Consider the following 20,613-nt stretch of genomic DNA (forward strand, 5'->3'; position numbering starts at 1 on the left):
TTGATCCTGATCAAATGTATATATACTTTATATGGTATATATATATGGTACAGTTGCGGTAACAATAATAGCACCATAAGAATATTTCGTATATGTCCCAGCGTTTCTGCATTTTCTGACACTTTTTCATCATTTCACTCACTAAACTTAAATACTACAATAATTTTCAATCGAAATAAAAAAATTAGTAACAGATCTAATGGATATTTTAAAAATAATTGGTAAAACAAAAAAAAACCTTCAAATTTAGGCGGTAACAAAAATAGCACTGTTTCTCGTAGTTTGCCAAAACTAAATAAAAACTAAAAAAAATAATTCAACAAATGGATTATATCATAAGAACTATGTTTAAAGAATCTTAATATTTGGTTGCGTGACCTTTGGTGGCAAAGACAGCAGCGCATCGTCTTGGCATGGAGTCCACCAAGCCCTCGCACCGTTTTTGAGGAATTTTGCTCCATGAATCCTTGACCACACCCCAAAGTTTCTCGTTATTATTGGGTTCGGCTTCAGAAACCTTTTTTTCACATCCGCCCAAAGGTTTTCGATTGGATTCAAGTCGGGTGACTGAGCAGGCCATTTCATTACTCGGATCGATTTCTGCTCAAACCACTTTCGAGCTTTCTTGCTCGTGTGTTTTGGGTCGTTATCCTGTTGAAATGTCCAAGCCAACGGCATATCATCCTCGGCATATGGCAGCATCACATTTTCCAGGATATCTGTGCAAATGTGCTGATCCATGATGCCTTGAATCCCATACCATGATGTTGGATCCCCCGTGCTTTACCGCCTTAAAGGTGAAGCCGAGGATTATATTCAGTTCGTGGTGGACGCCGAACATAAGACCGAGAGCCTTTCCCACCAAACAACACAATTTTGCTCTTATCTGACCACAAAATGTTGCGGCACTTCTCCACAGACCAGTCCTTGTGTATCTTGGCATATTCGATTCGCTTTGCCACATGCTTAACAGTCAAAAGCGGGACTTTTCTGGGGCTGCACGCATTAAGGTTGTTTTGTCTTAAGCGTTTGCAAACAGTTTCAGTTCCGTCACCGGCTTTAACGGCTCCTTCTTGCTTTGCCGAACCAAGCGCTTGATCTTCACGTTGGACATTGAGGGCTTTCTTCCACGTGTTTCGTCCTTTTCGACAAACAGCAGTGCTTTGCGGATTATTTTGTTTGAACAACCGACAATGCGACCAATTTCAGCGTATTTTTTACCTTTAGAAATCATGTTTTAATCAATGCTTTCCGCGACCAAAGACACTAGAATAACAAGATGCGTAACGGCCATATATTGGTTTGGCACTATGCAGCCACTTTTTTGCTGACGGCCAAAATTACTCTCTTTCCGCTCACTCCCGCTGAGAGCGTAAGAAACCTAAAAATATAATTTGCTTGCTTGTGTGAGTAAAAACAAGAGACGAGAACGCGTATATGTGTGCGTGTTGTGCTAGAAGACGATTTTCGGGCCGAAATCAATTCTGATCGAAGAAACGAATTTACATTGTACATATTAGGGTAGTTTTTGCCAATTCCGTAGCAATATGATAAAATAAAATAATTTTTAAAAATTCGAGCCCTGACTATTATAATTTTAAAGCTTTTTAATTTTGTTTGCTAAAATCGCCGAATTAGATACCGTTTACACATTTATATTTTTGTTTAATTCTAATTTGTCTTTCATCTGACAATTTTTTAAAAGCGAAATATTTTTTTTAAACACTTTTAATGTTAATGTTACATCATATTAAGTCAAATGACTTAATAAATATACTAAATAATTAAAGGAAGTACAATAGAAATTATTATAACTACTGTAATTTCATAAATTTCATAAAAATATGATAACTGTTTATTGCAAAAGTCATATCAAAGACACTAGAATAATTCTAGTGTCTTTGTTTTGTTCATATCACGAAGTGCGGACACAAGCACTCAACAATCATTGCCTTATTAATTTTTCACACGCCTTAATATGAATACTCTAATGACAAATATTCTTACATAAAGTCATTTTTAAAATTTATTTTTGTGATAATATGTACATAGATTTGGCTATTTCTAATCTATTTTCAAACAATAATAACGTTAAGGCAATGCAAAACAAGAATTTTTCGCATGGTGCCAATTGATCAAAAATAATATAGATTTAAAGTCTAAGAACTTCTAGGGTGAAGGGCATATTTTGTCACATTTACAATGCATGAGCATACGTGTGCACACATACAGTTGTTAGCTGTAGCGCTCTTCGCTCTCTCGCTCTCTAACAAAAATTCGAGAGAGCCTGGAGCCACCTATAGAGCCACGGCGAAAAAATCGTGTGCCAAAAAATCGTATGGCGTTACGCATCTTGTTATTCTAGTGTCTTTGCCGCGACCCATGACTAGAGAATTTTTGGTCTTCGTTTGGAAAAAATTCAATAAAAACCTTTAATGCAACTCCTTTTTCAAAATTTGTCGAAAAAAACCCAAAGCAATCACTCCTATTAAATTTATTCAGCAAAAACGTGGTCAGTGCTATTTTTGTTACCGCCTCATTTCGGGCGCTTTTGCAGCAAGTGCCCAAAAACCAAAAGAACCGTTACATTGAGAGAGTAAAAATTTCTTGCTCTGAGAGCCAACATATATGGTACTTATTATTCATGCAATCTGACTTAAAAAAAAAACATTTAATAATTTTTTTTAGGAAATCAACTATCCACCTGCAGTAGTGCTAATATTTTAACCGCAGCTGTATATATATTAAATGGAAGATATAAAGCATGAACGCATGTTCACGTGACTATTACGCAGTGGAAATGTGTTCCAGAACGTTACCACGACCTTATTTTACTTCCGTAAATTGGCATACATTTTCTTATTTCTTCTTACTTCTGTTGCCCCTTTTCTATCATTGTTCGGAAAACATGCCCACAAGATACAAAAAACCGTCACGCTCACATTTCATAAAAATGTTTAATTTTTTGATTTTACTTTTTTTTTTTTTAAATTTCCTCTTTGTGCCGTTTGCTTTGTCTAGCATTGCTCTTATGCTATTGTCCAATCTATATGAACAGCACTTTTTTGTCTTGTTGGCGGCTGTGTCTCAGGCGTTGCCATGTCTTTCAACTCACGAGCAATGGGATCGCAAAAGTTTAGTGAGCGCACCGACAGATCAGTTTAGTGTCGGAGTCAATAAGTTGCATCACTACTTATTTACTCTTTATGCAGTAGATATAACCGTTATATGCATATGTATTATGTGTGATTTAGTCGGTTGGCATTAAGCGCCAAGCAATTTCGCTCCAATACTGAAATCGTACAAACAACAGCTTGACAATATTCATTTCTTGAAAATCTAGTTTTAAATTCAATTTGCTTTTAATTAGTTGTTCCTTATGTGTATTTATTTTCTTTCAGATTATTGATATTCGAGATATTCTTCGAGTTGATAGCATAGACCAAATGAGAGATGTTTATATTGTACAGTGTTTGATGGAGACTGATTTGTATAAACTACTTAAAACACAGGTAATGGTGCTCCCTGATATTTGGTTAAAATTTATTGAAAGAATAACTACCATTGATATGTGGTGTATTATCTTGGCCATTACTCCAAATACCAAGACTGAGTACAATTGTAGGTTGTCGGACATTTTCAATTATGGAAGTGATTCGCGTTATGCTTTCATGCGGGCTTTAAAATGATCTGATCAATGTTTAAAGAAGAATGTGGATATTCTCTTTTTAACTATTTTTACCAGAAATAACTATACTTTAACCTATAATATCTTTATAAAAAAATAATAACCATAATCAATGGTAAAAGAATGTTAGTCACACATAATTTAAACAGCTTAAGAAGAAATTTAGCATAAGAAACTGTAAGAGATCTAAGTGTGTGAAGGTATGCATATTAACATGAATTGAGAACGTTTATTTTTCTTCACAAAACAGCAACACTGTCGAGCCACGCAGCCGGCATCATTAAACAAGACCAATTGTAAAAGTTATGGTTAACGTAAATCAGTCATTGTTTTCCTCTTGCTCATTTATCTAAGCAAACGTTTGCATACATACATTCTTATCTTTACGCTGAACTTTATACGCAGCCAAAGACAGACAAATTCTCTCAGTTTTGAGGTGAGTTGTCTACATACGCCGCCTGAATATATACTTTTCTCTCTGGCTTGACCCTTTCGTTATCAAATAAACTAAAATAAACCAAGAATATTATCTGAACAAATAAGTCTTATTTATTCAAAAGCTAATGAAAATGCTCATTGGCTTAACATTGCTGACCACGACGTGATATGTGCATAAGCAATAATAGAGCTGCAATGCAAATCGCGAAATACATAAATATCGGCAAATAATTATCCATAAATACTGCTTCAAATTTTGTGTTCTCAGGTGCGCGAGAGTACAGCAGTCATTAATTGCTTACATATATATACACGTACGTTATAAATATAGTTATATTATATACCTATATATATACTGCCGCTTGGTTAGCTGCCGTTAGATGTTTGTCGTTATTTTTCGTTCCGTTATTTTGTGCTTGCGCGTGTTGGTATTGAAGCTATTCGCCATTGATAACGCAAGCAGCCCATATAGAGCGAACTTTTTGAAGCGGAAGTCAACTGCATGATATGCAAGGGTTCAAAGGTTGCAAACATCGTTGTGAAATGAGACATTAAGTGGCTGCGATGAGAGAACGCTGCTTGTGTGGTTGGAAAAAATCGACGAGATTCGAGGAACTGTCAAGACGCTTCACACCGAGCTAAAGGAACTGTAGTTTGACGAAATTGGCAGCGAGCTAAGTGAAAAATTCGACGAATTTATCGTGCAATTCAAGGCTAGCATAAATATGATCGAAAATAGCCAAGAGTAATGCCAATATTGCTCCGCATTCCACATTTGCCGAAGGTGTCACGCCCACAGCATCCACAGCGTCAGCCGCGACACAGGTCGCCTGTATTGCCGTCTTTGCCGTTTCCAACACTCAGCGTAAGCTATGCGAACTGGATAGACTTTTTCCCGGTGTTTATAAGTATTATAGACTGCCATCCGGACCTTACCAATATTGAGAAGTTGCTGTGCACCTAAAGCAACTATGCTTCTGCGTTAGACTTATTGCAAAAACGATTTGGTAATCGCCGTTTGGTTTTTCAGGAACACAATACGGATATTCTGGGCATGAAGGAAATGGATTAGTTTCTAAACTCTGGAACTATCGGATACATTTAATGCTCACATTAGCGTTCTCAAAGGCTTATGCTCGCCTGAGCAGATAGCCAATGCTATCTGTCAAAGTCCTTTTCCATAAACTTGGTGTCCACGACTCAAGCCAAATAGAAAGAACGTCTTGAGGATCAGGCATTCGTTAATTTTATTCCGTCGATTGAATCGATGGCAAATGTTGTGGAGCACCGGTGCTTGGAAGCCAGGCGGCCAGGTGGTAAAAAATAGACACGATAACAGATCCTCAATTATGGCAATTCCACAGTCTTCGGGTGGAGACGTGTTTCTTTCAAGCTACGAATAGCAAGTTCTAAAAACTACAACAGTATAGTGAAAGTTAAACACAAAGTGTAAAGTGCAGTTTGCACAACTAACAATTATTGACTATAGTAATTATTTACTAAAATAAATAATTATTCCATATTGTTCTGGTAATTGTTATATGTGGACTTAGAACAATGAATCAAAACGACATACGTTCTCAGCGACAATGTGAACAAGACGAGCGTCGGCTCTCTTTACAACGCAACAATGCATACTTTTCTTTCGTCTCACCGCAAATCGGTGATCGAGCACCCTCACCTTCAACTAACTCGAAACTTTTGCCCTCAGCGAACGACAGACCGCGTTCTTGCTCTCCCTCTCTGCCTGCTTCGGCTCACAAGTCGTGGAGCGAAGAGACCGCCTCTCCTACCCCGCTCCTCTCGCAGCGCCAAACGACCGTCCCGGGTAACTGTAACACTGCAATAACGAGTGCAGTGACCTCACTGGCAACTGCCACAACATCAACTTCGTCAGCGGCCCAACTAATTATCGCTGTGCCAGCTGTAAATAATTCAGCAGCACTGACCGTTTGCAACAACAATAATGCACGTAAAGAAGAATCAAAACAAAAGCAGAAGTCGATTTCGACTGTGCAGACTGGCATGGATCGCTACATCCAAATCAAGAGAAAGCTCAGCCCTCAAAACAATAAGGCAGGTAATCAACCCAAAATCAATCGAACCAACAACGGCAATGAAAACTCTGCAGTAAATAATTCAAACCGATATGCTATCTTGGCTGATTCTGCGACCGAACAACCCAACGAAAAAACGGTAGGGGAACCAAAAAAGACCAGGCCTCCACCAATTTTCATACGAGAACAAAGTACAAATGCACTTGTAAATAAACTCGTTGCTTTGATTGGTGACAGCAAGTTCCACATTATCCCACTTAAAAAAGGAAATATTCATGAAATAAAACTACAGATCCAAACAGAAGCAGACCACCGTATAGTGACTAAATACCTAAATGATGCTGGTAAAAACTACTACACATACCAATTAAAAAGTTGCAAAGGGCTACAGGTAGTACTTAAGGGCATTGAAGCAACAGTGACACCAGCTGAGATAATTGAGGCTCTGAAGGCCAAAAACTTTTCTGCAAAGACAGCTATTAATATTTTAAACAAAGACAAAGTTCCGCAGCCACTATTCAAAATAGAACTCGAACCAGAGCTCCAGGCACTAAAGAAAAACGAAGTGCACCCAATATACAATTTACAGTACTTGCTACATCGGAGGATCACCGTGGAGGAGCCGCACAAACGTATCAATCCAGTTCAATGTACTAATTGCCAAGAATACGGCCACACCAAGGCATACTGCACCCTTAAGTCCGTATGTGTTGTCTGTAGCGAACCTCATACTACCGCAAACTGCCCCAAAAACAAGGACGATAAGTCTGTGAAGAAATGCAGTAACTGCGGGGAAAAACATACTGCAAACTACAGAGGCTGTGTGGTGTACAAAGAATTGAAGAGCCGCCTAAACAAACGTATTGCCACAGCACATACATACAACAAAGTCAATTTCTACTCTCCGCAACCGACTTTTCAACCACCCCTAACTGTCCCAAGCACTACTCCAACAATTTCTTTCGCTAGCGCCCTAAAATCCGGACTAGAAGTGCCCGCCCCACCGACAAGAACTGCTCATTCCGAACATACACCGACAAACATCCAACAAACACAACAAAGTGGCATCGAAGCTATGATGCTATCCCTACAGCAAAGCATGAAAGACTTCATGACGTTCATGCAAAATACTTTGCAAGAGCTCATGAAAAACCAAAATATCCTGATTCAACTTCTTGTATCTTCAAAATCCCCATAATGGCTTCCCTACGGATATCTCTGTGGAACGCAAATGGCGTTTCACGGCATACACAAGAGCTCACACAGTTCATTTACGAAAAAAACATCGACGTAATGCTACTATCAGAAACGCACCTCACAAATAAAAACAATTTTCATATACCAGGATACTTGTTCTATGGTACAAATCATCCAGATGGTAAAGCTCATGGAGGCACTGGAATACTCATCAGAAATCGCATAAAACACCACCACTTAAACAATTTTGACAAAAACTACTTACAATCTACGTCCATAGCCTTAAAACTCAACAATGGTTCAACGACTCTAGCCGCAGTCTACTGCCCACCGCGCTTTCCAATCTCTGAGGATCAATTCATGGAATTCTTTAACACACTAGGTGACAGGTTCATCGCAGCGGGTGACTATAACGCCAAGCACACCCATTGGGGATCTCGACTTGTGTCGCCAAAGGGTAAGCAATTGTACAATGCGCTTACGAAGCCAGAAAACAAGCTAGACTATGTATCCCCGGGTAAGCCTACATACTGGCCAGCAGACCCAAGAAAAATCCCAGACCTGATCGATTTTGCAATTACTAAACATGTCCCCCGCAACATGGTCACCGCCGAAGCACTAGCAGATTTATCATCAGATCACTCACCTGTTTTTCTAAATATGCTAACTCGCCCCCACATCGTCGACCCACCGTATAGACTCACAAATTTTAGAACAAACTGGCCAAGGTATCAAAAGTATGTCTGTTCACACATAGAACTAACGACGGCATTATCTACAAAGGAGGATATAGACAAGTCAACGGAAACTCTTGAAAACATTTTAGTTTCGGCTGCAAAGGCTTCAACCCCGCCAGTGACGTATGCAAAACCAAACTACATCAAAACTAATCGCGAAATCGAGCGGCTGGTATTAGATAAACGACGCCTACGAAGGGATTGGCAGTCTAATAGATCACCAATTACTAAGCACATGCTTAAGATAGCCACACGCAGGCTTACCAATGCTCTCAAACAAGAGGAAAAAAACAGCCAACGTTCATATATCGAGCAACTCTCTCCCACCAGCACTAAGTACCCTCTTTGGAGAGCTCACAGAAACCTAAAGACTCCAATAGCGCCAATTATGCCACTCCGAAGTCCCTCTGGCACCTGGTTTCGAAGTGATGAAGAAAGAGCCAGTGCTTTCGCTGACCATTTACAAAATGTATTCCGACCAAATCCCTCTACCAACACATTTATTCTCCCTCCTTTAATAGCAGCCAATCTAGATCCTCAAGAACCCTTTGAATTCCGACCATGTGAACTAGCAAAGGTTATCAAAGAGCAACTGAACCCAAGAAAATCGCCTGGCTACGACCTAATAACTCCAAGAATGCTCATTGAACTCCCAAAGTGTGCTATTCTTCACATCTGCCTGTTGTTCAACGCAATCGCCAAGCTTGGATACTTCCCTCAAAAATGGAAAAAGTCGACCATAGTAATGATTCCAAAGCCAGGAAAAGATAAAACGCAGCCATCATCATATAGACCGATAAGCTTACTAACATGTCTTTCAAAGCTGTTTGAAAAAATGCTACTCCTTCGGATTAGCCCTCATCTTAGAATAAACAACACACTTCCAACACATCAATTTGGCTTTAGAGAAAAACATGGAACCATCGAACAGGTCAACCGAATCACGTCAGAAATTCGTACTGCTTTTGAACATCGAGAATACTGCACAGCCATTTTTCTAGACGTCGCGCAGGCATTTGACAGAGTGTGGCTCGATGGACTTTTGTTTAAAATAATCAAGCTGTTGCCCCAAAACACACATAAGCTACTGAAGTCATACCTATATAACAGAGTGTTTGCAATAAGATGCGATACAAGCACTTCACGCGATTGCGCAATCGAAGCTGGAGTGCCGCAAGGCAGTGTACTGGGTCCAATCTTATACACCCTGTATACGGCGGATTTCCCCATAGACTACAATCTAACAACCTCCACGTTCGCTGATGATACCGCGATACTCAGTCGCTCGAAATGCCCAATAAAAGCCACGGCACTCCTATCCCGACACTTAACATCTGTAGAACGATGGCTTGCCGACTGGAGAATTTCAATAAATGTTCAAAAATGCAAGCAGGTTACCTTTACCTTAAACAAACAAACATGCCCACCACTGGTCTTGAATAACATATGCATTCCACAAGCCGACGAGGTAACATATCTGGGAGTTCATCTGGACAGGCGGCTCACTTGGCGCAAACATATAGAAGCCAAATCGAAACATCTTAAACTTAAAGCAAGGAACCTCCACTGGCTCATAAATGCTCGCTCTCCACTTAGTCTGGAGTTCAAAGCTCTTCTATACAACTCCGTCTTAAAACCTATCTGGACTTATGGCTCCGAGCTGTGGGGCAACGCATCCAGAAGTAACATAGACATTATTCAGCGAGCACAGTCAAGAATTCTGAGAATTATCACTGGAGCGCCGTGGTACCTTCGGAACGAAAACATACACAGAGACCTAAAAATCAAATTAGTAATCGAAGTAATAGCTGAGAAAAAAACGAAGTATAACGAAAAGCTGACCACCCATACAAATCCCCTCGCAAGAAAACTAATCCGAGTATGCAGTCAAAGCCGGCTGCACCGCAACGACCTCCCAGCCCAGCAATAAACTTATTAGGGCATTAATGAAAAAAAAAAACTATCACTAAGTGAAAGTTAATTAAGTTAGATTAAGATTTGAACACTTATTGTTAGTCTCTTAACACAAAGGGAAGATTCAATAAATAATAAAAATTAAAAAAAAAAAAAAAAAAAAAATTATGGCAATTGTCCTAACTAATATTGGCTGCTTGCTCTGTCATGATGTAGGTCATGCAATTAACTATTGTCCGGGATTTGCTTGATTTCGGCTCACAATTGCCTCTAATTACATCACGTTTTGCCAACCAGCTTCAACTTAAAAAATCAAGATCCTATGGCACAGTTTCAGGAATGTGCGATTTAAATTTCGTTACTCTGAAAATTTGATGATGGGAGTGACATCACCAAAACTGAAAATATTTAATGTCCGGTATTATTATTCCAGTAACGTTGGCAAATATTTTGCTTTACCATGCGGCTAATCATCATACCGGACTAGAGCTCTTCTTGGTATAAGCCGTTCCAAATATTGCCCTATTGGCTAAACCTCGTCTAGTTGAACACATTATTCTTCCGACGGATAGCATGTCTTTCAGGTCACTGGAGTCGATTTCTGTGAGCTATTCTTCTGCACGCTGGAGGCTCGCAACAAGCCCCCGATTAAGTGCTACGTTTTCGTATTTATTAGCCAAGCAATGATCTGTCCACAGTAGCATTTTTCCATGGTCTCAAGCTTTTTAAATCCACCAGGCGGAAGTCTAAACAAATTTGGTCAGAGAACTCCACTAATTTTGTCGGCGTCAGAAGCGAGCTAGTGATTGCCAAGAGTCGGTGCATATCTGAAACTATCGATTGGAATTTCACCCCTCCTATTTTGGTGGGCGGCGGTGAAGACGGCCAAGCACCATTTTTATCGTGCTGGGGGGGTCCTTTAATCCTGGCATTCATTCGATGAACTGAGAACTCTTTAATGCCATATATCAGCCATTCAGAGAGCTGTAATAATATGGATGTTCTTATCCCAGCACATTTCTGGATCTGCCGTCCTCCTGATTTCTTCTGTTAGCCTATCGTAACAAGTCTCAACTATAACCGCTTGGATGCGTGGCATCGCGGATCCTCTTTGCTGTAAATATTTTGCTATAAGTGGAAGGAAGAATATCTAACATTTGTTCAGCACCATTCGAAGTGGCGAACTTCAATGCAAGGTCTGTCGGCAAACGACATTGTTCTTGTCAAGAACGAGAATCTACCCCCAATGAGGTGGCCCCTAGGTGGAGTGATTCAGCTGATACCCGTCAGAGGGTACCATCAAAGATACTAGAATAACTAGATGCGTAACGGCCATACATTGGTTTGGCACTATGCAGCCACTTCTTTGGTGACGGCCAAAATTGCCCTCTGTCCGCTCGCTTACGCTGAGAGCGTAAGAAATCTAAAAATAGAATTTGCTTTCTTGTGTGAGTAAAAACAAGAGACATATAATATATATAATGTGTGGGTGTTGAGCTAGAAGACGATTTTCGGGCCGAAATCAATTCTGATCGAAGAAACGAATTTACATATTTGGGGAGTTTTGGACAATTTCGTAGCAATGTGATGAAATTGCGCGCTGCTTAAAAATATCGAATTGGAATATAAAAGAAAAACCGAATATGAAAAACAACTGAATCTAATGTGCATTTTAAATAATAAAATTGGATCATTCAAATGACTTCAGTCAAATGACTGAATAAATATACTAAATAATTAAAGCAAATACAAAGAAAATTATTATAACTACTGTAATTTAAAACATAAATTTCCCAAAAAGTAGACATTACATTGAGAAATAAATATTTCAAAAAAATAATACGAAGTAGAAAATAAAAATTTATGTATATAATAAATAAAAATATTAAAACGGTTTATTGCAAATTATATCTTGTGGCACGAAGTGCGGACACAAGCACTCAACAATGCCTTATTAATTTTTCACACGTCGCAAGCTGAATACTCTAATGAGAAATATTCTAATATTTATTTTGTGATATGATTCGGCTATTACTAATTCTAAGCTATATTTAAATAATAATAACGTTAAGGCAATACAAAACAATAATTTTTCGCATGGTGCCAATTGATCAAAAATAATATAGATTTAAAGTCTAAGAACTTCTATGGTGAAGGGCATATTTTGTAAAATTTACAATGCATGAGCATACGTGTGCACACATACAGTTGTCTGCTATCACTGTATGCGTAGAAAAGAGCTGTCCGCTCTCTCGCTCTCGAACAAATATTCGAGAGAGCCTGGAGCCACCTCTATAGCCACGGCGAAAAAATCGTGTGTCATATACTGAAAACATTATCAGGAGAGACAAGACGTGCAGTGGACAAGTTGTTTATGCTGCACCTTAAGGACTCTCTTAAAAGCCTGCCTACCAATGGGGGAAGCATGTCGGTACGGACATTTACTCTGAAGAAGGACCTGGCTTTGACATCATCTTCGGCCTACTTTTGGATAAAACTTGTTTTCACCTCGGATGAGCAGTTGGACCGTCCGTCTTTTGATGTCATTACTCTCAGCTTCGAGAGAAAACAGCAATCGGCTTTGCCGTCTGTCATGTATAGTGTTTATATACAATTTGAAGTTGAAAAATGCCCTTCCGAGCTTTCTTTGTTTCGGCGCACGACAAAATTTCAGTAACTTCTCGCGGAAGAGGAAGTCGCTTGTATTTTTGCATGCGCCTGTATTAATTTAGAGATGAAATTACGGTGTCCGAAGTTTTAATCCTCTGTGAAACACATGTTGGCATATAATATTGAAAATCTGACTGTGTTTTAATGCATGGTGAGGTCTGTCGGATTTGTAAATTTGTTTCTTGATTTTGCAGCCTCTTATCGAAAGCAGACTACTGGAAGAACTGTGTATTTTTAAGAATATGTTTGTAGTGAACAAGTATCTTGTAATCGGTCGCTGTTATTGGAACCTAAGAAATCACGTCTACAAATAGTTCCCCGTCTTATGGCTCAGTTATTTTATACTTATCTAGGTCAATTGGCAATTTACCAGGCAATCATATTAATTTTCCTCATGTTTTAAATGTTTTGGATGTCAACGTCTGTTATTTCGGGAAAGACTTTAAAGTTGTTGAATGATCCGCTAGCAGAATTCCCAACATTTGTGCTTCTGTTTTGTTTGGCCAACCCTAACTCCATATTTTCACAGATTTTATACCTAGCATGAGTTGTCTAAAATCGGTACCAACTAAAGGCTCTTAAAATTTTTGTTCCACAAAAAATCCCTTGACTTCGCGTTGCAAATGGGGCAAGCCTGGAAAGATTCGGTACTTGTGAGAGCGTTAAGAACTTTTCCGTCAATATCAGTTAGGTACAAACTAAACTTTACGTAATTTTATTATTATTGAGGATTACTGTACACGATATTAAATACATGTACAGACAAATTCTGCAATATTGAAATTTTTAGATTTAATTTAATTTAATTTGAAATTATTCCCGTCTGGCGAATCGATGAGGCACAGAGGTGTTACTGTCGTTGCAAAAAGGATTGAATCGTCTTCATTTGACATCCATTGAATGCCTGTTTGTATATAGATTATTCCGTGCTTCCATCAAAACCATAATTTAATTTTAACTCAGCGGATTCAATTGCTTAGTTAGTTTTTATAACCATTGGTATTATATCTCATCTTAATAATTTACTATTCAATCTACGGCATGATCTTAAACATCTTGTAGGCTAACAAAGATCCTTTTTGAGCCCATGATCAAGAATTAAGGCCAGTGCCTCTTCAACGTTAGAGCGGTAGAGGATGGTATACGGGCCTGATTAACCACTTGCTAATGATCTTCGCTTTAGCTTGGTAAAAGGCTAGTATTTCTGGTATTCTGGTATACCGTGCGTCTATACTCGACGTTTACTACAATAATCTAGGGTTATGTTTCTGAAGCCTTGAAAGGTCGGCTGCTTGCTTTTTCTGCCCTCTTACTCCTTTTAAACCAAATATAATATTTGGACGACCAGCTTGATGTCTTTGCAGCTCTACTTTGCTTTTATTTCTAAGTAAGTTTAAGCTAAGATTGCCTTCCGTCCATGCCGGGTATTTTGTTGAAAGCTTATTATCTTTCTATTGCATATTTCCCATTTATGCAAAAAATTTACATAAAGCATTCGCACTTTCTCCCATAAGTGAACTATATTAATTTCTAAATTGCTCTCGTCGAAATTACCACAAATAAATTTCAGTATTGCATTCACTTTTTTACGAGCCAGCCATTGCGTGTGCCATGTTTCTAGCAGGACCGCATCTTTTTAAAACTATTCAAAGTTGAACTTTTAACTATTTTTTTTTTTAGTTTACACACAAAATATAAGCAACGTGTTAGTAAAACACAATCCAAGGAGATTGAGAATTCATCTCAAATTTGATGGGCTTGGGCGTTATGGTCCAAAATCAGTAGAGTAATTTATCAAAATTTTAGTAGCTCACGAATGGTATGTGCTTTAGGTTTGCACTAGCTGACTTACAGTTGTTTTATTATTCCCGATACTCGTACTGTAAAACCCTTTTACTAAATTCGTTAATAAGTATGTAACAGGCAGAAGAAAGCGTTTCCGACCATATAATCTACATTTATATTCTTGATCAGGATCAATTGCCGCCAAATCGATCTGGCCATTTAAGTCTGTCCGTATGAACATCGAGATCTCAGCAACTATAAAATCTAGGAGGTTAAGATTCAGCATACAGATTTTAGGGACTAGACGCAGCGCAAGATTGTTGACCCACACCTTTTAAAAATGGTTGATATTTTTCACATTTTTATTAATCCTGTAAATTTATCTAGATTTGCCAAAAAAAAAAAACAACTTTTTGCAAAGCCCACTCTAACCCCCTAAAACCGCCCAAAACTGCCACTCCCACATTTTTTAAAACTGTTGGATATTTTTTTTATAATTTTATTTGTCATATAAATTTCTATTGGATTTTTCCAAAGCCTTTGCCAAAATCGGTATCCACTCCCTTATTCACTACCTCCAAGAATTGAAATTAGGTCCCGGTATCATTAATAAGTTTTAAATTTCATGACAAACTGGAAGATCATAGTTAAAAACGCAAACAATTTATCCAACAGATTACCCCTCAAAAATAGGAACCCGTAAAGTTAGAATTCTATTATCTCCCTCCCAAAACAAATTAAGTTCGTTGGTTACGCTGACAATTTCCAATTAATAATTGACCACAAAAAAAAAAAGAAACCATTTAACTAGCCATTCACCGCTTTTCAACAATATACATATCAGAGATCTGTTCAACTACAAGTTCACTGCATACACACACAGTATTTGTAGACACGCGACACAAAGCACCGCATCAAAACAGGATGCGGTGTTTTTTTACTTGTTTCTTTTGTGCAGTCCTTCTATGCGGTGCCAAATATGAGTAGATACCTATTGACTGGTTGACTTTTTACTCGTGTAAGCAGCGACCGCATATATGATTGTGTGTGCAAAAACAACACGAACATTTTTGGAGCACAAATGTAAAATTCACAATCAATAATTTTTTGAGTTCATTATTTTTGTTGGTATTTAAATTTAATAAGAAAACATAAACAAAGATTACATTTAATGGACTAAATATTCATGGATTAAGTAATAAAAATAAATCAGTTTAAGGAACTTCATGTCGTCTTACATTTAACTTGCATTTTAGTTAAACAATGTTTATACTTATACATATTTATACACATCTATGTTTATACAAGAAATGCAAAAAGAATGAGGCTGTTCAGTGGATTAGGCCCTAATCTGTTCATCTTCTCGGTAACGACATTTACTGAAAGGGAAAATGCACTCTCGGCTGCTGCACTACTTGCTGGCAGCGCGAACTTAGAAAGTTTGGGATAGAATGCCTCATTGTTTTTTCACCACTTCACAACTTCGAAGTCTTCGCTTATGAAGACTTTTTCATTGCAGTATTTTTCAATTTCATCATACGCGGTAAGGCTGAGCAAGTTTGAAGAGGAATTTTTCAACATATCGGAGAAAAAGAATTTATTTTTAAGTATAGGAGAATCTGTATAGGAATTTTTTAATGATATGGTCGGGCCAAAGACACTAGAATAACAATATGCGTAACGGCCATACATTGGTTTGGCACTATGCAGCCACTTCTTTAGTGACGGCCAAAATTGCTCTTTCCGCTCGCTCACGCTGAGAGCGTCAGAAATCTAAAAATAGAATTTGCTTGCTTGTGTGAGTAAAAACAAGAGACGAGAACAGACAATACACAAAAATATGCGACGGAATAAGACACACTCAAAAATGTACTCCGTCTCTTTCACGCGCGGAATTTCGGCACATTCCGGAAGGGAAAGAGTTTCTTCTGGAATGTTTTAAGCGGGATTATTAAGGATGATGGATCAATTTTAAACGACTTGGTTTACTGCCGCTCATGTTGAAAAATCGTAAAATGTGTTGGCAATCAAACATCCAATTTAGTCAGGCGCAAATGTTGACAATCTTTTAAGCAACCAACTTCCCTGCGGATTGTGTCTACTCCAGACAAAAAGGAGGCGTTGAATGCAGTCTCGAATTGGACTGTGGAGGACTGCCGCCCATTTTCGGCTGTGACTGGATTCAGATTTAGGTCAATGGTCCAATTTTTTATAAAAATTGGCTCCACCTATAGAGAACTAGTGTACATCGACGACCTGATTCCAGACCCTACAAGTATCGCTCGAGAATGCCAAAAAGAAGCTGAAGAGAAAAAGGCAGATCTTAGCACTGAGTTGAAGGAAGTTGTAAGTCGAGGGGAGCATCACTGACTGGATTTATGGACCGACTATAAAAGGAATATTCCTTGGAGTAACGATGCATTTCGAAAAGGATTTTCAAATGGTAAGCCTAATCTTGGGTCTTAAATTGATGGATTTAATTTGCAAAGATCAAGATCAAATATCAAAAGTACGCGAGAAGCTAAGGTCCCTTCTGAACGAGTTCGACATAAAAGAAATGGAAGACATTACATTTGTAACAGACAGGGGTACTAATATAATTAAAGCATTAGAATCTAACACGCGCCTCAATTGCAGCAGCCATTTATTTGCTAATGTGCTAGATAAATCCTTTGAAGAAACAGTTGAACTGGCTGACGTTTTATTTGGTTGCAAAAAAGTTGTCAAGTACTTCAAAAAAGCAAATTTGCAACACAAGCTAGTAACATCATTAAAAAATCCTTGTCAAACGCGGTGGAACTCCAACTATAATATGTGCAAATCTATTTTTGATAATTGGCCCGAAACTAATAATATTTTAACAGAAAGCAATGAAAACCATAGACTGCAGCAAATAAACATAACTACATTAAATGTGATAGTTGAGCTCTGTAAAAATTTTGAAATTATATTTAAAGAAATGCAAACTTGCAGCTCAGCATCAATTTGCTTTGTAATTCCATGAATTTTCAAAGTTAAAAAATTATGCGAAGGAAATATTTTATATACGGGTCCAATTTCAATCTTAAAAGAAAAAAATTACTCATTATGTTTGTGAAATATGGGAAAAAAAAACTTGTCCATATATCATAAAGTTGCCTTTTTTTTGTATCCACCAGCTATAAATACCCAAGAAAATGATATATATAAAATTAAGAATTTTATTTTAACCAAAATGGAAGAACTATATTTTAGCTACTTTTCACAACAAACGCCTACAACTAGCGACAGCCCCATAGCTCCAAATCCACATAGCCCGACCAAAGACACTAGAATAACAAGATGCGTAACGCCATACGATTTTTTGGCACACGATTTTTTCGCCGTGGCTCTAGAGGTGGCTCCAGGCTCTCTCGAATTTTTGTTAGAGAGCGAAGAGCGCTACAGCGAACAGCTCTTTTCTACGCATACAGTGATAGCAGACAACTTTATGTGTGCACACGTATGCTCATGCATTGTAAATTTGACAAAATATGCCCTTCACCTTAGAAGTTCTTTGACTTTAAATCTGTATTATTTTTGATCAATTGGCACCATGCGAAAAATTATTGTTTTGTTTGTTATTATTATTTGAAAATAAATTAGAAATAGCCAAATCTATGTACATATTATCACAAAAATAAATTTCAAAAATGACTATATAAGAATATTTGTCATTAGAGTATTAATCTTGCGGCGTGTGAAAAATTAATAAGGCGCTGATTGTTGAGTGCTTGTGTCCGCACTTCGTGCCTCAAGATATGAACAAAGCAAAGACACTAGAATAATTCTAGTGTCTTTGATATTACTTTTGCAATAAACAGTTATCATATTTAATTATTTAGTATATTTATTAAATCATTTGACTTAATATGATGTAACATTAACATTAAAAGTGTTTCAAAAAAAATATTTCGCTTTTAAAAAATTGTCAGATGAATTGTCAAATTAGAATTAAACATAAATATAAATGTGTAAACGGTAGCTAATTCGAGCGGCGATTTTAACAAACAAATTTAAAAAGCTTTAAAATTATAATAGTCAGGGCGCGAATTTAAAAAAATTTTTTTTTTTTATCATATTGCTACGGAATTGGCAAAAACTACCCTAATATGTACAATGTAAATTCGTTTCTTCGATCAGAATTGATTTCGACCCGAAAATCGTCTTCTAGCACAACACGCACACATATACGCGTTCTCGTCTCTTGTTTTTACTCACACAAGCAAGCAAATTCTATTTTGAAATTTCTTATGCTCTCAGCGGGAGCGAGCGGAAAGAGAGCAATTTTGGCCGTCACTAAAAAATTGGCTGCATAGTGGCAAACCAATGTATGGCCGTTACGCATCTTGTTATTCTAGTGTCTTTGGTTAGTGGTTGTTTTTCTGCGTTTCATAAAACCGTGCGACATGGTGATATAATGGTGAACACGCTGAAGAAAAAAAAACAGTGGGCTTTCGTTTGGAGTCGGAAAAAATATTAAATTCGACTTCGATACCGCGTAGAATAAGTTTTTTGAAAAAACTTGGCATTGCCTGATCCGGTGTTACCGTAGTATTTTCAAAAAATAGGAAGGGTAGGAAATGGTTTAGCGCTTATTGCTAACTATACTATACTATAAAACCGTTTCGGATCCTGTGCGAACTGGACTTACATCGGCTTAATAGCTTTTGTAACACTGAGCATCAAGAACGGTAAAATTTAATCGATCACTTAAATATTTTGAAAGAATAGACTAAAACCCGTATTTTTAAATTTTGTATAAAGTCTGAACTTTACATGTCTTAGGTGTGTCAAATGATTATTAATCCAAGAACGTTCGTTAGAGATTGACGGATCTCAAGAATTAAAATTAATTTAATTGCGGTATAAAAATAAAAATAAAAAAAATAAAAAAACAATAAATTTGTTTGGTCCATTTCTCTTTTATTACGGTCAATTGTCACCTCAAAAGTAGAATATTTTTTGGATCTTCTTCTATTTCAGACGGTAACAAATGATTTACATATTAATATAAAACAAGAGAGAATGCTGTGGTCGACTTCCCCTCAGCTAGTGGGAATGTGAACGCGAAATTTCTTCATTTTTCTCGGACATCGATAGATATTAAGGAAAAGTATGAATTATAAATTTAAAATATGTGTGTTTTCTGTATACAGATAAAAATTTGCAAGACAAACAATAAGTTTTTAAACGAAACTGGAAAAAATATTACACGTACCAACTCAAAAGCACTAAAGGGCTGCAAGTGGTACTAGAAGGCATTGAGCCTTATTCATTTGAGTACTTTATTAGACCTAAAGTAGTAGGTTACAATATGACTGCACGCATGCAGTTGACAGCATAAGAGATAAAATATAAGAGTCCCGCTTTAGTGTGACTTTAAATTAAAGAGTTTAAATTAAGAGTTATGCTAATAGTTTTTCCGTTGCCATAAAATTGCGTTGCTACATAAATACATACATAAATTTAACAATCCTGATGTGACCCCAATGAAGTTGACAATGCACTTTACGAAAAGGGCTTTAACAACGTTAAATCAGTTATTAATATTCTTAATAAAGATAAGAAGCCCCAACCACTCTTCAAGGTCGAGCTAGAACCAACTAGCCAAACTTTAAAGAGAAATGAAGTGCACCCAATTTACAATCTCCAATTCGTATTACACCGTAATATTACTGTAGAAGAACCACATAAGCGTAATGGTCCAGTACAAGGCTCCGACTGCCAAGAATATGGCCACACCAAGACCTAATGTACCCTTCCCTCCGTTTGAGTAAATATGTTTCCGTTTCCAAATATGTATATTATGTGCTAATTACCGGGGATGCCCTGTCTACAAAAATCTTAAAAGTCAGTTCAAAGAAGCTGTGTTCAGAAAAATCTAATTTTTAAAATTTAAAAGCTTGAATAGTTTGCCCATTTTTTGCCCAGCAATTAGTTTTTTTTTTACGCACGTCCAGTTTTTGAGATATGAATTTCCAAAAAACTTCGAAAATGTTCGAATCAAAAATAAAACTTTTTTAAAAATATTTGTTTTGTAATCGCAATAACATCGTTTGGCCACCCTTTAGAATTTAAAAAAATATATCCAAATATCCAAATCGAT

At 37.4% G+C, this 20,613-nt stretch overlaps 1 protein-coding gene across 7 annotated transcripts in view, besides 2 other annotated features; it reads left to right on the plus strand.

The window, feature by feature from the left end:
- Nucleotides 1-20,613, plus strand: part of rl (rolled) — a 54,466-nt gene that overhangs the window by 5,468 nt on the left and 28,385 nt on the right. For 6 of the 7 annotated variants that reach the window (NM_001015122.3, NM_001110878.4, NM_001300706.2 and 3 more), the window contains one exon: nucleotides 3,402-3,512. In NM_001015122.3, coding sequence (NP_001015122.1) covers nucleotides 3,402-3,512 — 111 coding nt within the window. Of the gene's footprint in view, nucleotides 1-3,401; nucleotides 4,222-20,613 lie in introns of those variants that run through there. The other variant, NM_001110880.2, reaches the window with a different exon arrangement.
- Nucleotides 1,259-2,373: a mobile genetic element.
- Nucleotides 17,787-18,873: a mobile genetic element.

Source organism: Drosophila melanogaster, chromosome 2R (genome assembly GCF_000001215.4).
Source record: "Drosophila melanogaster chromosome 2R".
Taxonomy (NCBI): Eukaryota; Metazoa; Arthropoda; class Insecta; order Diptera; family Drosophilidae; genus Drosophila; species Drosophila melanogaster.